At 39.5% G+C, this 16,525-nt stretch overlaps 4 protein-coding genes and 1 long non-coding RNA gene across 11 annotated transcripts; 4 read left to right on the top strand and 1 right to left on the bottom strand.

The window, feature by feature from the left end:
* Positions 1-311: 311 nt before the first annotated feature.
* On the top strand, positions 312-1,304 carry LOC111478046. 2 transcript variants are annotated; one of them, XR_002717389.1, is made up of 3 exons: positions 312-371; positions 479-827; positions 925-1,304. It is a non-coding gene; the product is annotated as an uncharacterized LOC111478046 (long non-coding RNA). The 2 variants fall into 2 exon arrangements; XR_002717390.1 differs by lacking the exon at positions 312-371 and having other exon boundaries at positions 420-827; positions 901-1,304.
* A 259-nt stretch (positions 1,305-1,563) lies between these two features.
* Positions 1,564-4,525, top strand: LOC111478401 (tubulin alpha chain-like). The gene is made up of 4 exons (XM_023122633.1): positions 1,564-1,822; positions 2,805-3,039; positions 3,123-3,493; positions 3,618-4,525. The coding sequence occupies exons 1-4, from the start codon at positions 1,730-1,732 to the stop codon at positions 4,269-4,271; spliced, it is 1,353 nt and encodes a 450-aa protein (XP_022978401.1). The 5' UTR covers positions 1,564-1,729; the 3' UTR covers positions 4,272-4,525.
* Positions 4,526-5,223: 698 nt separating this feature from the next.
* Positions 5,224-7,635, top strand: LOC111478840. 2 transcript variants are annotated; one of them, XM_023123331.1, is made up of 5 exons: positions 5,224-5,307; positions 5,546-5,984; positions 6,166-6,386; positions 6,476-7,001; positions 7,119-7,635. In XM_023123331.1, the coding sequence occupies exons 1-5, from the start codon at positions 5,239-5,241 to the stop codon at positions 7,352-7,354; spliced, it is 1,491 nt and encodes a 496-aa protein (XP_022979099.1). In that variant the 5' UTR covers positions 5,224-5,238; the 3' UTR covers positions 7,355-7,635. The 2 variants fall into 2 exon arrangements, with proteins under 2 accessions (XP_022979099.1, XP_022979100.1); XM_023123332.1 differs by lacking the exon at positions 5,224-5,307 and adding an exon at positions 5,342-5,444.
* Positions 7,636-8,908: 1,273 nt separating this feature from the next.
* On the top strand, positions 8,909-10,355 carry LOC111478051. Its single transcript, XM_023122129.1, has one exon. It carries the CDS (start codon positions 9,126-9,128, stop codon positions 10,251-10,253), a length of 1,128 nt encoding a protein of 375 aa, XP_022977897.1. The 5' UTR covers positions 8,909-9,125; the 3' UTR covers positions 10,254-10,355.
* A 1,817-nt stretch (positions 10,356-12,172) lies between these two features.
* Positions 12,173-16,515, bottom strand: LOC111477852 (uncharacterized protein DDB_G0290685-like). Of its 5 annotated transcripts, none has more exons than XM_023121788.1 (3): positions 15,866-16,139; positions 14,753-15,345; positions 12,173-14,710 (listed from the first exon to the last, which is right to left on the bottom strand). In XM_023121788.1, the coding sequence occupies exons 2-3, from the start codon at positions 15,321-15,323 to the stop codon at positions 12,522-12,524; spliced, it is 2,760 nt and encodes a 919-aa protein (XP_022977556.1). In that variant the 5' UTR covers positions 15,324-15,345; positions 15,866-16,139; the 3' UTR covers positions 12,173-12,521. The 5 variants fall into 5 exon arrangements, with proteins under 5 accessions (XP_022977556.1, XP_022977554.1, XP_022977555.1 ...); XM_023121786.1 differs by adding an exon at positions 15,428-15,667 and having other exon boundaries at positions 12,173-15,345; positions 15,866-16,116; XM_023121787.1 differs by lacking the exon at positions 15,866-16,139 and adding an exon at positions 16,416-16,515 and having other exon boundaries at positions 12,173-15,345.
* Between the last annotated feature and the right edge of the window lie 10 nt (positions 16,516-16,525).

Below are 16,525 nucleotides of genomic sequence, written 5' to 3'. Positions count from 1 at the left end.
ATTAAAATACAGAAGTTTAGATTTTGTACCAAATTAAACCACCAATTTAGAGACGATAACCCTACCTAATTAAACTTATTTAAGAAGCCCGTTTCCATCTCCTTTCATCGCTCTCCACCGTGGTTGGTAAACCTATAAGGCAATGGAAATGGTTAACTAATTACCAATTAAAAAAACCTGTGGGTGATTTTATTGTCGTAAATAAATTTTAATTTCTTCTTATTTATGACAATGAATCACAATTGTAATCTCCTCTTTCGTCTATGTAAATTACATATAGCTGTGTTTTGATTGGAAGCATGCTTCAAAACATCTTATCCGACCACAATATTGAAAGGAAAAACACAACGACATTCTAATTCTTAATCATCGTAAGCCTCAAGCTATCTTTTGTTTTTTTTCACAATTTCTATGTTTATTTTTTTTTTTTTTTTTTTCCCATGTGTTTCAAAAAATCTCGTTTGTTTGGTTTTATTAGCATTTGTAATTGAATTTGGAGTGTGCATTTGAGCTGGCTGGCTTATTTGGAATGAAACCCCAACACACGATGCTTTTTTCCTTTTTTGCAAACTCACACGAACTTCGCCTATAAACTTGCATGTGAAATCCATGAAATCTCTCGTCTGTACTTTATAAATTAAAAACCCCTTTTGATTTAATCCATAAAACGCGTTGAAGAAGGAGAAAGGGTTGGATATGAAAAGGGCCCTTCACCGCCCACATCGAGCCCCGATGCCTTTCTCTGTCTATATAAATCAAACCTTTCTTTTCTTTCTTCTTCTTCTTCTTCTTCTTCTTCTTGTGTAGATGGGGATCGACATAATCAGGTGGGTAATCACTGAACTTCTTTTGTTTTTGGGTTATTATTTCATATATGTTTCTCTCTCAATCTCTCATCAGTGCAATGTGAACTCTCGACATTAGAGGAAAAGGGAACAAACATGGCAGACAGGAGCAAGCCAGGCAGTACTACTGTGGAAGCTACAACAACGACAGCAACAACAAGGGTTCGTGATTCAAAGTTTCAGGCCATTCTGGCTGATGATCTTGGAAGAAGAATCTGATTTATTTTTTTTTCATAATTAATTTGGTAATTTCATCGAAGTTTATTTATGGTTGGGTTATGAATATCATACATTCATGAAATATTGTTGCGTTTCATATTGGAAAAGACGATAGCGTAGAGAGAGGAGAAAGGGATTGGTTCGGTTTTGTGAATTGTGTCTGCCAGTATGATTTCAAAAACAAAAAGAAAAAGAAAATTTACTTGTGATCCAAGCAAGGAGAATCTGTTTTTTATTTTTTATAAGACTATTAATTAATACATCAATGTTATACTTAAAAATAAATTTTAAATTAAGTATTGATATAGTAGTAATTATATACATTATTAAAATTGATTTAAATCCCACCAACGATAAAAGTAAAGCCACGTCCTACAGTCATATGTTGAGAGACACAATAATGTAACCACGGAGAGCTAACTATGGTTAAACTCCCACGTGCCGCTCGTGCAGTACCACGGGTACCCCTACGCCTCTTCCCCTCGCCACATCCAACTCCTACTTTTTCCTGCTATAAACTATAAACTGTCCTGCGTACGGTTCCCCCCGACACCCATTTCCGATCCTTTGGAGTAGCGTCTTCATAAACGCTCCTCTCTTCCTTTTCCATTTTCCTCCTCTTCTTCTAGATTCTGTTCCATTTTATCTCCCGTTTCAAAGCCACAATGAGAGAATGCATCTCCGTGCACATTGGTCAGGCCGGGATTCAGGTCGGCAATGCCTGCTGGGAACTTTACTGCTTGGAGCATGGCATTCAGGTTGCTGGTTCCCACCTCTTTTTTAGTTTTTAAGCTTCTACTTCCATGCGTTCTGATTTTGTCAATGCCTCTTTCGTTGATCTCCTCGTTGTTTGTTGGTTTAAGTGGTTGTTTAGAGATGGTTGGTGTTATCTGCGAGTTAATGTCGAGATCTAGGGTTTGTTGTGTGAGTTTATCGCAGTTTCCAGATCTGGTGTTCTTTTGTCTCCTAATAGGTGTAACAGAGGTCTTTACTGGAGAATACGTCGACGTGCCTGATCTAAGTAGATCGACTACATTTCGTTTTGATATCAACCTCCTGGAACCCCACTTTGAACTTCTGTCCAGGTCGTCGCATATTTTGGTTGCGTGGTTTCTTTCATATTCGAATGTGTCTGGCTTTTTAGGGACATTTGAATGTACTTTCAACACAACTGATAACTGTCTTCTTTGAGCTGGCTAATGAATTTTTTAAAGGTGTTCGTTGAATAAATGTGCTTCTAAAGCATTCCAGTCCTGTTCTGCGGTTGGGTATTTCATCCGATTTCTATTTCATGAAGGCTTTCTACATCTTATGGACTCTGCATTAGCGGCCCTGTCAATGGGAAATAAGTTTTGGGATTGACTTAATGTGGGATCTGGAATGGTTCCTTAGTCAATCACACGGAGAACGCAAATACTTTATTGAACTTGGGAATTAGTGTAGCATGTTCTGCTTAGTGAATAGGATTTTTTTTTCTTCACATAATAGTTCTGCGTTTTAATTTATAATATTGGCCATGCAAATTTTCTTGTATTTCTGACGAATGGTATTTTTCATGTGATTTACGAGCATCATTCTAAGGAAATGTAAATCACTGTGAATTGGTGGGGGTGTGAAAGTGTTGATCTGATCTGTAAACGTGTCTCTATTTGCATTTACAGTTGTGAAATGTAAATCACTGTGAAACTTGCAAATGTGTACTACTGAAATCTGAATGTCTCTTACCTGTCTCCCTTGCAGCCCGATGGACAGATGCCTAGCGACAAGACAGTTGGTGGGGGTGATGACGCCTTCAACACTTTCTTCAGTGAGACTGGTGCTGGAAAACATGTACCTCGTGCTGTTTTTGTAGATCTTGAGCCAACAGTCATTGATGAAGTCAGGACTGGGACGTACCGCCAACTCTTCCACCCTGAACAGCTCATTAGTGGCAAGGAAGATGCAGCGAACAATTTTGCTCGTGGCCACTATACGAGTAATTATTTTTTTTTTTTTTTTTGCAAGTTAATTCCTGTTAACTGCCCCCTGTTTTAACACATTTCTCCTTTTCTATTACAGTTGGTAAAGAGATTGTTGATCTCTGCTTGGATCGTATAACAAAACTTGCGGACAACTGTACTGGTCTTCAAGGTTTCCTCGTTTTCAATGCTGTTGGTGGAGGAACGGGTTCTGGTCTTGGATCCCTTCTACTGGAACGTCTTTCCGTGGACTATGGAAAGAAATCCAAGCTTGGATTTACTGTTTATCCCTCACCTCAGGTGTCAACATCTGTAGTTGAGCCCTACAACAGTGTCCTTTCAACCCATTCGCTCTTGGAGCACACTGATGTTGCAGTGCTCCTTGATAACGAGGCCATCTATGATATCTGTAGGCGCTCCCTTGACATTGATCGCCCGACCTACCAGAACCTCAACCGCTTGATTTCTCAAGTACACATTTCATCCATTCCTACCTACCCACACCCCCGTTTGGATCATTTCCTGATCTTTTATTTTTATATCTAAATAATGGGAAATCGATTTTCTAAATATTTATATAATGTTAAATTTCCAGGTGATTTCATCTCTGACTGCATCTCTGAGGTTTGATGGTGCCTTGAATGTGGACGTAACTGAATTCCAGACAAATCTGGTCCCATACCCTAGGATTCATTTCATGCTTTCATCATATGCTCCTGTGATTTCAGCCGAGAAGGCCTACCATGAGCAACTCTCTGTTGCGGAGATCACCAACAGTGCATTTGAGCCCTCATCCATGATGGCCAAGTGTGACCCCCGCCATGGAAAATACATGGCCTGCTGTTTGATGTACAGAGGCGATGTGGTTCCAAAGGATGTCAACGCAGCGGTGGCTACCATAAAGACCAAACGAACCATCCAATTTGTTGACTGGTGCCCAACAGGATTCAAGTGTGGTATCAACTACCAGCCACCAACTGTTGTTCCAGGCGGGGATTTGGCCAGGGTTCAGAGAGCTGTATGCATGATCTCCAACTCCACAAGTGTTGCCGAGGTCTTCTCTCGAATTGACCACAAATTTGATCTCATGTATGCAAAGAGGGCTTTCGTACACTGGTATGTGGGTGAGGGAATGGAAGAAGGTGAGTTCTCTGAAGCCAGGGAGGACCTGGCTGCCTTGGAGAAGGACTATGAGGAGGTGGGTGCTGAGGCTGAGGACGATGAAGATGAGGAGGGAGAAGACTACTAAACTAAGTTTGAAAGAAGTTTGCATATGTGCTGTTGCTATTATGTGCTTCACTTTGCGGTTGACTATATTTGCAAATGTGTCCTCTCGAGTTGTTGATGCAGCTCATCGGCTGTGTTGCTGCTGCTTATTTGTAAGCCTACTTTACCGGTGGTTGTATGAATAAAAGCTTTACTACAAAACTGAGTGAGTGCCTTTCATTTCTTGCATTGATGATATGTTTTTTCACTGCAAATCATAGTTTGCTTTACAAATAATTCCGACTCTCTTGTTTTTGTTTGGTAAAGCCAAGTTGACTGGAAGTTTGACCAGGCGGTCCTCGAGGCAAATACGTTAATTTCCACGCCACTTAGATCTTCTCACTTCTGTTTTCCAATAATATTCCCTTTCTCGTGTGGGTACAATATATTTCAATTTATTGTGAATAGGTTTTTAAGGTTAAAAGTTTCTGGAAGATGAGACAAGAAGAACGACACCTCATAGAAAGCCGCACATTTCTTCTTCAGGTGCCATTCACTTGGAACGGGTCAGCAATTCAATGCATCCCGTGCCTCTGCGTCTATCTAGTCTATACCATTTTTGTTTCCAAAATACAATTTAATTCACTCCATTTCCATCTTTATTTGAACTTACATTATTATTATAACCATAAAGTAATCTGGTGCAATCACCACCAAATAAAAAAAAAAAAAAAAAAGGNGCAATCACCACCAAAAAAAAAAAAAAAAAAAAAAGGCAGAAAGAGATGGAAATTCTGTAATATATTCCCTTCACGTTCGTCTCTCAGTAACCTCGAACTTTAATTGCTTCCGTCTCTCTTTCCAGCCCTTCGCATATTCCTTTTTTAATTCAGCTCAAGTGATGGCATTAGGCATTCGTATAGGAAGCTTATAGGCCTTGCTTAAAGCTAAAGAACTTGCTTTACCTTTTAGATTCTCAACTCCCACTAGCTGTTTTCTTTTCCGATGCGATGGAAAAGGAAGATGAACTCAAGTGTGCTTCTACCGCCAATCTTCAACACCACCCTAATGGAGTTTCCGTATGTTTCTTCCTATTTTTCCTTCATTTTTCTGAAATGGGTTTCGATGTTCTCGGTCGTTTTCTCATTCCTCCCAGCCCCTTTTGATTGATTTCATCAGCCCGACCCTCACTAGAAAAGCGATGGGAATAGTGAAAGTTTGTGGGGTTTCGCTTTTCTTTTTCGATCTTTTGTGTTTGATTTCTTCTTGTATTTAGAGATTGCATTATGCTAATTAGAAATACCACTGTTGCTACAGCGCAAGAATGAGAAAAGCGTATTTGATGGGACAGATTCAGCAAAAAACGCCAAATCTGGATGCCAGTTTTTAGAGAATGCAGCTCCCCAAAATCAGCAGTACACTGAGCTTCTTCAAAGGGCACTCAACCCTCGACATGCAGGGGAAAAATCTTCATTGCCAGCCGCCCCCGCCGCCGTGAATGAGCGGCTCCAGCCACCCGAAAATCTGCCCAAATTTCAGCACCAGCTCATCCCGCCGCCGCAGCCGCAGCCACAGCAGTTTGTCCTTTCATCACAACCCTTTTGGGTACAACCGCAGTCGAGCATTTCCCTTGGAGCAACTGAAGGTAGCTGGCAAACTCCGGCGGCGTTTGGCGCTGGAGCCTCGCCGAGATGTCAACCCCAAGCTCCTAATTTCTGCTACCCTGTTGGTTATCCAACATACCCTGGGTTTCAAGGTGAGTTTCACTTTCAGAACTGTTTGGTTTTGTAATTCTGTCGAGGTTATTTATTCGATCAATGAGTTCATGTTGTTTACCAAATTTTGTGGGTATTTCTTTTTTCAAACCTTGTGATTGAATGTCATTCCCTAGTAATCAGTTCAAGTTTTTTGAAATTTGGGTTTGAACTTAATAACAGGTTCCTGGGATGCTTCAATTTGGTGGGGTCAAACACCACCATTACTGTTCCCCGGATTGTCCAATTATCCAAGAGCATCATATGGTTTTGCCTCTTCTCAATCTTGCCCGATGCCAATTCCTAGTTGTGTAGCATCTTCCTCTGGACAACCCCTTTTAAGAGGTGTCATCAAACCCCCTGAAAGGCTTTCTCAGAAGCATCAAAGACTTTGGGAAGCTCAGGTTTGACATGGCAATTCTTTCCCGTTTATGTGATGTTTCATATGTTATTGTAATGCTTCCTTTTTTTTTTTTTTTCCTATTTGATGCAGTCAGCAGAAAATGTTCAATTGTGGAGTATGATAGGACAGTTGCAAGTGGAATTAGCGGACTGCAAGGGCCGCTTGATTAAGCTTGAAGCTGAAATTTCATCTTTAAGATCAGTAGCTACGGATGAGGCTGCTGTGGAAGTTGGAAATGGTGGCATTACAGTGAGGGGACAGCCAGCAAAGCGAGGAAGGTCGAAACGAGCAATAGCCCCTGTAGGTTCACAATCCCGGACGCGGGCACGAAAGCCAACAGTAGGAGGGACAAAAGTAGGAGAAGTAAAACCAACTCTTCTTGGAAAAGATAGCTTGAATAAGGTGGATGATACACATGAGGATTTTACTCCCCTTGACATCACAGAGCAAGACAAGAATGAAGGCATTTCAGCTACCATCGGGATCATGGAGATTGATGAGGGCACTCTAAAGGTGCCTATCTCCTTTGTCAATCAAGATCTTCAGCAATTCCCTGACATTCAGTCATGTGGAATTGAATTCAAGTCACCATCATCATTGAAATCCAATTATGAAGGTAAACACAGTTCAAAAAGCAATTGCTTAATTCTGTCTCACCATACCAATGGTTCCTTGAAAAATATCGATGTCGGTTATACTAATACATGTAAAGAAAATTTATTATGGTTTTCAGGAATCATCTGTGGAGACTCCAAACTAAATGACTTGAGTATAGCCTCCCCCACAATCTACACCAATGGAAATGTTAGCAGACAAGGAATAACTAGGTGGAACTTTGAAGACGAGGTCGAAGCAGCCGAATCAGGATTCCCCATAGTAGGAAACAAAAAGGAGAACAAAGAAATGGCAGATGAATTCAGCTCAGGAGCTGAAGAGATTGAAACACAAAATGGCTCCTCCTGGTGTTGAAAGTAAGTTCTAAATGATCAAATGCTCCTGTTCTACCTTCAATATCAGGTAATTCTCAAATGAAACTGGCACTGGATAATTCTTCTCCATTTGGCATGCTACTGCCACTTGATGGATACGGTTTGACCAAAGTTTTGTACGAGGGAAGAATGGATTCAGCTTGCTTAACATGGTACGACTTTGACCCAAATTTCTTATACAGAAAAATCGTGTATATTCATACTTTGTCTGTGTTGACTTGTTATTTCTTCTGAATTAATGACAAAGATTCAATTTATTACATAAAAATGGCAAAGTTATAAGAGTAAAATTGAGGGTGCAGTGGCATACATTCTGGACAGATGGGAAGAAACATTACCGCGAAGCTTTGGCAGTATCATAAAAAATTGATTGATCATTTTCATAAGAACATAAATTCTGGAAAAAATAAGTTGTCAAGTTCTAGTGTCTGCGATCGGATACGGCGGAAGAATCTTTACTGGAATCATTTTACATAGAAGATGACGACGGATAATTTAATGAAATCCTGAACGAAGGAAACTCCGATGATTTAAAAATAATTGTAAGCCTAATGAATGGTGGATGAAATGTTTGGGAATTGGAATCAACCCCTCATTTTGTTTTGCTCTAAAGTCTTTCATAAGCCATGTCCAACCCCGCATTTAGGTCCCACCTTGCTGACCACGCTCCCATGGTTGGAGAACTCACTCTAGAAACCTGTGGTTGATTTGTATGGCATCAAATCCAAATAAGGGGTTTGAATTGGGAAGGAGTTGCTTTTTTAGAAAAGGAAACTTTGAATAGATACCCAAGTTAGAGGTTGATAGTAATAGACCAAAACAGACCATATCGATTAGCAGTGAGCTTGACAGCTAGTCATTGGGTAATGTGTTAGCGAGGTCGCTAGCCCCCAAAGGAGTGAATTGTGAAGAAATCACATCTCCCTAATAGACGCGTTTTAAAATCATGAGGCTGACGACTGATACATAACCGACTAAAGCTGCAATCTCTGCTGGTTGTGAGTTTGGGCTGTTACAAATGGTATCAAAACCTGGCACCGAACATTGATCAAGGTGTAGCTAGACGCTCTTTAGTGTAGACACATCTTAAAATTTTTGAGGAAAAGCTTGAACAAGTAAAACTAAGACAATATCTATCGTATACCTATTGTAAAACTTGAAAAACATCAAACCCTTCTCTTTCATAGTTTGCTAAAGCCGTATGGACCACGAAGAAAATAAAAGGTGAAAACTTCAGGCAATTTGAAAAATGAAACCTTTATCCCTTCCCATTTTGAAAAATGGAATTTTGATGTATACCCATATTCTAAAATACCAAAAATATAAAACATTTCTGGTTCTTCGTTTGGTAAAGCCCCATTGGTTCATCAACAAAGAACAACAGAAGTATTTTATAGAGAGAGAAATAGAATATGTGGAGTTGCATTCAAAATTGTGAGGTTAAAAAAGAAGCACCTGAGCCTGAGATCATCAGACGTCAGAAGAAAACCCAACCCACTTTTTGTGGGCTTAAAAGAGGAATCCGTAACGCAGCCCTACCATTCATGTCATACTACCGACTTCTATACGTTTAGAAGCGTCAGAATAGGACTCTCTCTCATAACTCATAATTCATAAGAACTTGCCATCTTATAAATCCGACGCCTTTCTCGCTCCATTCTGTTTGGCGAACTCCATGCCTCTCCTCAAAGTACGAACCTCCCAGTCTCTACAATAGCCCTACATTTACCACCTTCTTTGTGCTCTCTCTAATGGCCGCGGCCACCGCCACCGCCACCGACAAGCCCTCCCGGCCAAGACTCGCATGTTTCTCCTTCGCTGCCTATGCCAAAGCCGTCATCGACCATCTCAAATCCCTTCAAATTCCGGTCCTCCCCGGCCTCTCGGACACTGAATTTACATCCTTCGAGTCCACCTTCCAATTCTCCTTCCCACCGGACCTCCGTTCAATCCTCCAAGAGGGTCTCCCAATTGGCTCTGGTTTCCCCAATTGGAGATCCTCCTCCATTCAACAGCTTCACATTCTAATCAATCTCCCCCGGCTTTGCCTCCTCAAGGAAATTTCTCAGAGAAAATTCTGGTGTCAATCTTGGGGTACTCAACCCAATGACCCAAATGACGCCGTTGCTCTAGCCCAGCAACTCTTGGACAGAGCCCCTGTTCTCGTCCCCATTTACAAAAACTGTTACATCCCTTCCGAGCCGAACATGGCCGGGAACCCCGTATTTCACCTCGACGGTGGGGAGATTCGTGTTTCCAGCTTCGATTTAGCCGGATTCTTTCAAACCCATGAATATTCTCAACTTAGTGAGGCTGAACCAGACCGGTCAATGATCGACTCGCCGGCTTGGGCGGCGACGGAGGCCAGAGCGGTGGATTTCTGGACGGAAGTGGCTTCGGGAAAAAATATGGCGGGGCGTGGGGTAACACTAGGATGGTGGAATGAAGGGGAATTTGAAATGGGGTTGGACGGATGCCTTGAGGACGTATTGTGGAAGTTGCGACAGGGCGGGTGGAGGGAAGAAGATATCAGAGATATGATGATGATGGACGGCCATGATCGGAGCTTGGAACAGAGTCGGGCGACCATCGAGAAACTCAAAGTATCAGTATGTGAGATTTTACTGAGTGGGGGATGGAGCAGGGACGATGTGATGTACTCTCTGGGTCTCGAAGACAATTCCAATTCCAATTCCGCCATTGTTATTCCTGAAGAAGAAGAAGAAGAAGAATCAACGTTTGAAATCAATCTTCATCATCATCGCCCAACCAAAGTCCCCCAAGTGGAATGCAAGAAAAAGGCCAAATCCCGCAGCTCCACCAACCACCATAACATGTCCCCATTTTACTTTGCTCCACATCGAAATTTAATCTTGTAACTACTTTTTGCCCTGTTCCCTTATTAGTTATTAGCCCCTCCACCTCAACCAACCTACACACGAAACATCCCCTTCTCATTATTCATCTCCTGTAAATAAATACACAATTCTTTTTCTTTTTCATCAATAAAGCTCCAATTTTGATATCGCCCATTTCATATTTCATTCCATTCTTTGTTTATTCTGATTATTAAATGTTAACATATCATTCATTTTCCTCCATCTATGCGAAATGGTCCGTTAACGGCGGTGGTCTGATCAACGGCGGCGACTGATGAGTCGTCGGTATCCACCTGCTACGTTGACGGAGAAAAAATGGCGTAAAAGTGGGGGTCCAAAACCGACCCTTGTGAAAGAAAAAGCCCACGAATCGGTCAAGGATTGGACTCTCTCTTACGCGTCGGTCCAAAAGGGGATATTAATGGCAATATATGACTTTCATTTTATTAAAGGTTGAGGGTAGTTTTATTGAAAGAATACAAAATTTTGTCAATTATAATAACTAAAATATATTTTTAAAAATTCAGATTTAAAATGTTGTCGTATTCACAAAATTCTAACGGTTGCTATATTTGCAAATATGAGAAATTCTCTTTTAATTATTTATATTTTTTAGTTTGACTTTGTTACTAGTTTTGCTTTGACCTAAAGTTTCTAATTAATTTGACTCTCGACATATTTGCAATTAATTTCTTGGTTGCCTTTTGTTATTGCACCCGTAGATCCATTATATGGTATGGTATGGTATGTACTTATTTTTTGCAGGACAATTATGTGTAACTGATTAAATGGATTATGTGATTCCTAACCTAACAACTTTTTAATTAAGATCGAGGGTAGGGTTGTTCAAAAAAATCGTGATAAAAAAACTCAACTCAATCAACCTAATCTAACGGGTGAGTTTAATTAGTATTATTTGGTTCATAGCTTGTTTTAAAATTAGTTTGGTTGAATTTAATTTGAATTTATTGTTAAGATACCCTTACCATTCATTTTTATTTTATTAAATTACATTTTTTTTCTTTTTTTTAGTTTTGGTATGTAATTGAAATACACATTAAATTGCAAAACTTAATTTAATGAAATATGTAAATAGACATTTTACTTTTATTAAAAAATAAAAATTTAAATAAATGACCCGGACACTTGGAATAATTCGATACAGAGATGAGTTTGGGAACAAAGATAGATAAAAAGTAGGAAGCTGTCTACCAAATTTGAATCTTCAACCAAACAATACACTTGGCAACCTCACAGACACCCACAATAAATTCCTAATTGCATTTCAAAGGTGATAGACGCATGGTTTGAGTTGTGGCGATCAATAACGGAATGTGTAAAAGTAGAGCATAAGGCAAGTCAAACACGAAGACGATGCCTTACAAAGTTGGTGGATGCGCCATGAGGCATTTGGTTCTTTTACCAAATTCTAAAAGGATGGTAGTGAGTTCCAATAGGCATTTGAAATATTAGCCCATCTGTTTGTATGTCAGAAGCGTCTAACAATCGTAAGAAGTTTTCGAGTGGTTTCGCAAGGAAGGAAAGAGGAAGGGATATAAGTTGTATTGCATCTTGAAAGCCATACATAAATTCTATTGCTTCTGCTCTGCGTTTTATTCAATTGTGCTAACAAATAAAAAATAATAATCTAAATGGCTAACATAGGCCTCGAATCTTATGATTGAGAAAACATACATCCAAGGCAGAGATTGCATCTAATAAGTAACAAGAAGTCTAGCTCTCTCCGTTTCTCTCTAGACGGCAGGGCAGCCTGTCCATTTCCCCAACGCATTAAGTTGGAACTTAGCTTCAGATTAAGGTAGAGGGCAGTTGTTTTGCACCTCAAAAGTGCAACCTCTACACACCTCATCAGTGAAATCTTTTCAGTTGGAGACAAAAGGAATCGAGATAAATTCTTCTATTAAATATAGAAATGCATATGACAGGAGAAAACTGATACCGATAGGTGTCTACCAACAAACATTAGGGAAGATAAAGAAGATTACAAATGTATATACTAAATTTGACTAACAAAAGACCACCTCATGAACTAATATGAAGCATCAAATGCGAAAAAGAAATCATCCTAGCTTTTAAAACTCTTCCAGCAGCAAAGCCAAAAAAGAGACATGCGTGTATATATATATATATATATATATATATTCACTTAATGGACGTATTGCTGCAGAGAACCAGAAACAAAAAAGATCCTTACGAAAAAGAAAACAAACAAAATGACAAAAAATCCAGATGAGAGAATATAAGATGTCACTCTGTGGCTGTTTCATCCTTGTTATTCCCTTCCGTTTTGCTCTCGGGTAAGGTATCCAAATCTGTACGAGCATCCTTCTCTTCCTGAGGCAAAGAAAATCCTGAAGAATCTTCGGCATTAACCTTATCCTCACTGTTGTTTGTGTCAGAAAATGTGATACCCTCATTGTGAGAATCAAATTGTTCTTTTGGCTGATCATTATAGTTTCCATTGCTTTGATCAACGTTCTCATTGTCATTCTGTCCACCACCAGTACCTTCAATAGTGTTTGAGGATGCATCATTCTCTTGGGGGTTCGACATATCTGAAGCATTAGCATGGTCATTCTTTTGACCAGAAGAATCATCATTTGAGTTGCTATGACCAGCATTTTCATATTCATTGTGGCTCGTATGATCTGACGACTCTTTGGATCCTTCATTTGAAGTATCTGTATTATCAAAGGAAGTTGAATTTGATGGACTTGAATCTTTTTGTTCACCGCTGAGAGATGTGTTAAAATTATTTTCTTCTTCAAGTGCGATATGCTTTGAAGTGGGGTTATCTTGATCGAGATTGATGTTGTTTGCAGTTTCATTTGTTGTAATTGTATCAGAAGTTTTCTCATTCGAAGCAATTGAATCATCCTGGGGCTGGTCTTTATACTCGGACACTAGCTGCTCTTCATTGTTATTCGTCACTTTGTCTGGTACATCAGACTGGTTGTTTCCATTACTTCCAGCTTCACTTTCATTTTGGACTGACTCCTTTTTATCAGAACCAACAGCTTCGCTACTCTTCCTTACATCCTCATGCTGAAACTCATGGTTTTCTTTATTTTCAACTGACTCTACCTCATTTAATTTTGCAAAACCATCCTGCCCATTTTCAGCACTGGAAGCATTATCACCTTTGTATTGTGCTTCTCTTGCATCGTCATTATTCCTCTCACTCCCGTCTTGAATCTGTGCTTCAGCTGAAACTATACCCTTAATATTACCTTTCTTTTGTTCTTGCTTGTCTGTATCGTTTTCATTGTTCTCCTTGTTGTCGCTACCATTGCCTCCCATGGTACCCTTGGAACCTTCCTCGGTCTCACTGCTGCCTTCTTTGGTTTCTACATCAACATCCTCTCTATACTTCTCCTTGGTCTCTTCCTTCTCATTGGCACCGTTCTCCTTCTCCCTATCTCCTGCATCATTGCTTTCTTTTTTCTCAGTCTCTTCATTTCCCCTCTCTTCTTGTTTTTCCTTTTCTTTGTTTTCTTCATTCTTGTCTTCGGTTTCACTCTCTTTATTCTGGCTTCTCTCCTCGTTTTTATTTTGTTCAATGTCTTCTGTCGGCATCTCATTTACCTTATCTTTACCTTCATTTTCTTCTTGGTTTTCTTTCATTTTGCTTTCTTCCTTTCCATTCTCTTCTTGATTCTCCTTCGATTTGCCTTCTTCCTTTCCATTCTCTTCTTGATTCTCCTTCGATTTGCCTTCTTCATTTCCATTCACTTCTTGATTTTCCTGGCCTTTGTTTTCTTCATTTCCATTCACTCCTTGATTTTCATGTTCTTTGTTTTCTTCGTTTCCATTCACTCCTTGATTTTCCTGTTCTTTGTTTTCTTCCTTTCCATTCACGCCTTGATTTTCCTGTTCTTTGTTTTCTTCCTTTCCATTCACTCCTTGATTTTCCTGTTCTTTGTTTTCTTCCTTTCCATTCACTCCTTGATTTTCCTGTTCTTTGTTTTCTTCCTTTCCATTCACTCCTTGATTTTCCTGTTCTTTGTTTTCTTCCTTTCCATTCACTTCTTGATTTTCCTGCTCTTTGCTTTCTTCCTTTCCATTCACTTGTTGATTTTCCTGGCCTTTGCTTTCTTCCTTTCCGTTCACTTGTTGACTTTCCTGCTCTTTGCTTTCTTCGTTTCCATTCACTTGTTGACTTTCCTGCTCTTTTCTTTCTTCGTTTCCATTCACTTGTTGACTTTCCTGCTCTTTGCTTTCTTCCTTTCCATTCACTTCTTGATTTTCCTGCTCTTTGATTTCTTCGTTTCCATTCACTTGTTGATTTTCCTGATCTTTGCTTTCTTCGTTTCCATTCACTTGTTGATTGTCCTGTCCTTTGCTTTCTTCCCTTCCATTCTCCTCTCGATTGTCCTGTCCTTTGCTCTCTTCATTTCCATTCTCTTCTGGATTTTCCTTTTCTTTGCTTTCTTCATTTCCATTCTCTTCTGGATTTTCCTTTTCTTTGCTTTCTTCATTTCCATTATCTTCGCTTCCTCCCCTTCTACCGATCTCTTCACTTTGACTCTTTTCAACCTCCCCGTTTTCCTTATCATCAGTTTCTCCCTTTTTAATCTCTTCATTTCCTTTGTTTTTGTTTTCCGCATCTTTGTTCTCTTCAATTTCTGTCTCTTTGCTAACCTCACTGATCTCCTCTCTCTCTTTCTCCATATCCACCACAAAATCTTTATTGTCACTTTCCTCCCGAACTTCTTGTTGATCATGAAACTCATCATTTCCACCACCCTTTTCTTCACTGTCACTTTCAGACGCACCCTTTTCCAGATCATTCCTGGTGTCTTCTTCGACCTCTTTATGGCTCTCATCACTCATGAAGTTTTCATCGACTCGAGGATGGAGGTCCTTCCTCCCTAGTTTCACAACATTATCACGTTTTGTGCTCTCACCGAAAGTAGCTTTCTTACCGCGAGAATGCTGAACTTGGTAAACGAGCCAGACGCAAACCCCGAGCAAAAGAAATATTTGTAAAGCACGTTTTACCTTGAAGCCTTTGGATCTCTGATTCCTTCGAGGGGATGACCTGAACATTATGAACTCCAATACTCTTGATCTGCCAACCAAGAAAATTCAATGACCATCATTTAATCAATAAATATCCACCATACAAATAAATATACAACCAAAACGCGAACCATTGCTGAAATGAGTGCCAGATTCAGATTCTAGCATAAAGATCGTAATAAATTCATATTCCCAGTTTCCAGAAAATTATCACAGACGTATTCTTTACACATTATCTTAATTGTTATTTATGAATAGGAAAAACGGTAGGATTTCCTGGAAAAGAAAATGCAGTTTGCAGTTTGATCAATCACATTCCATATTCTACAATAAGTTCAATTTCTCCTGTCCTAAATCTTCAGCAACCTACTCTTTAGAGATCGAAATCGATAAATAATAAATACAGAGAACAAATGGAACAACTGGAAGGTACTTTGGGTTGGAAAATAAGACAGATCTATAAATGCTCCTTCCAAAAGAGAAAGCAAGATCGTATAATTCCACCTATTAACTTGAATGGAAAGAACACTGAAGAGCGAAGCAGAAAGAAAAAGAAAACGAAAAAGAACCTGGAAACTCTGGGCGGATCAGAACGCTGTCAATGGTGTTGGTAAATGCAATGAAAAAATGAGAGAAAAGATTTGCAATTCTACGCAAGTTCAACCGGAGTTCATGCAAATTTCCTCGCGGAAATAAGAAGTAAAATTTTGGATCTGATGAATTTCTCCTTCAATGGAGTTTGGGTATTTATACGCCACCGCATAATCAGCTCAATCACGTTGCGCCATCAATCAAAAAGTTTCCTCTGAACTATATTTCTTTTTCTTTTTTCTTTTTTAATTTTATAATTTTTTAACTTTATTATCTATTTAGCTATATTTCAATTATCAAAGTTATTGGCTAATGTGAATAATTTACCAAAATATATTAAGGCTAAAATTTCTTCACCTCATGTGTGGAGCCCGAAAACCGGCAAAATTATAGCACTTCTTCATGTGGTGTACTAAGCCTGTTAATATAATCATATATTCAACTTATAAAGTTGAAATTAAACTTTGATTATCTCCTTAAAAGGATTAAAACCTTGATTATTTGATCAATGATAATTATAAGTCATACCGGCTGAACTAAAGAATCTTTCAATGGCGTCCAAGATTCTTGCATCCAGCCTACGCCTCGCCCGCACAAATGTCTCTCCCGCCGTCTCCCGCTTCCGGCCTCTCTCCACC

This window comes from Cucurbita maxima, unplaced genomic scaffold, assembly GCF_002738345.1.
Source record: "Cucurbita maxima cultivar Rimu unplaced genomic scaffold, Cmax_1.0 Cma_Scf00004, whole genome shotgun sequence".
In the NCBI taxonomy this organism is placed as follows: domain Eukaryota; kingdom Viridiplantae; phylum Streptophyta; class Magnoliopsida; order Cucurbitales; family Cucurbitaceae; genus Cucurbita; species Cucurbita maxima.
This window is presented reverse-complemented; position numbering and strand designations above follow the sequence as displayed.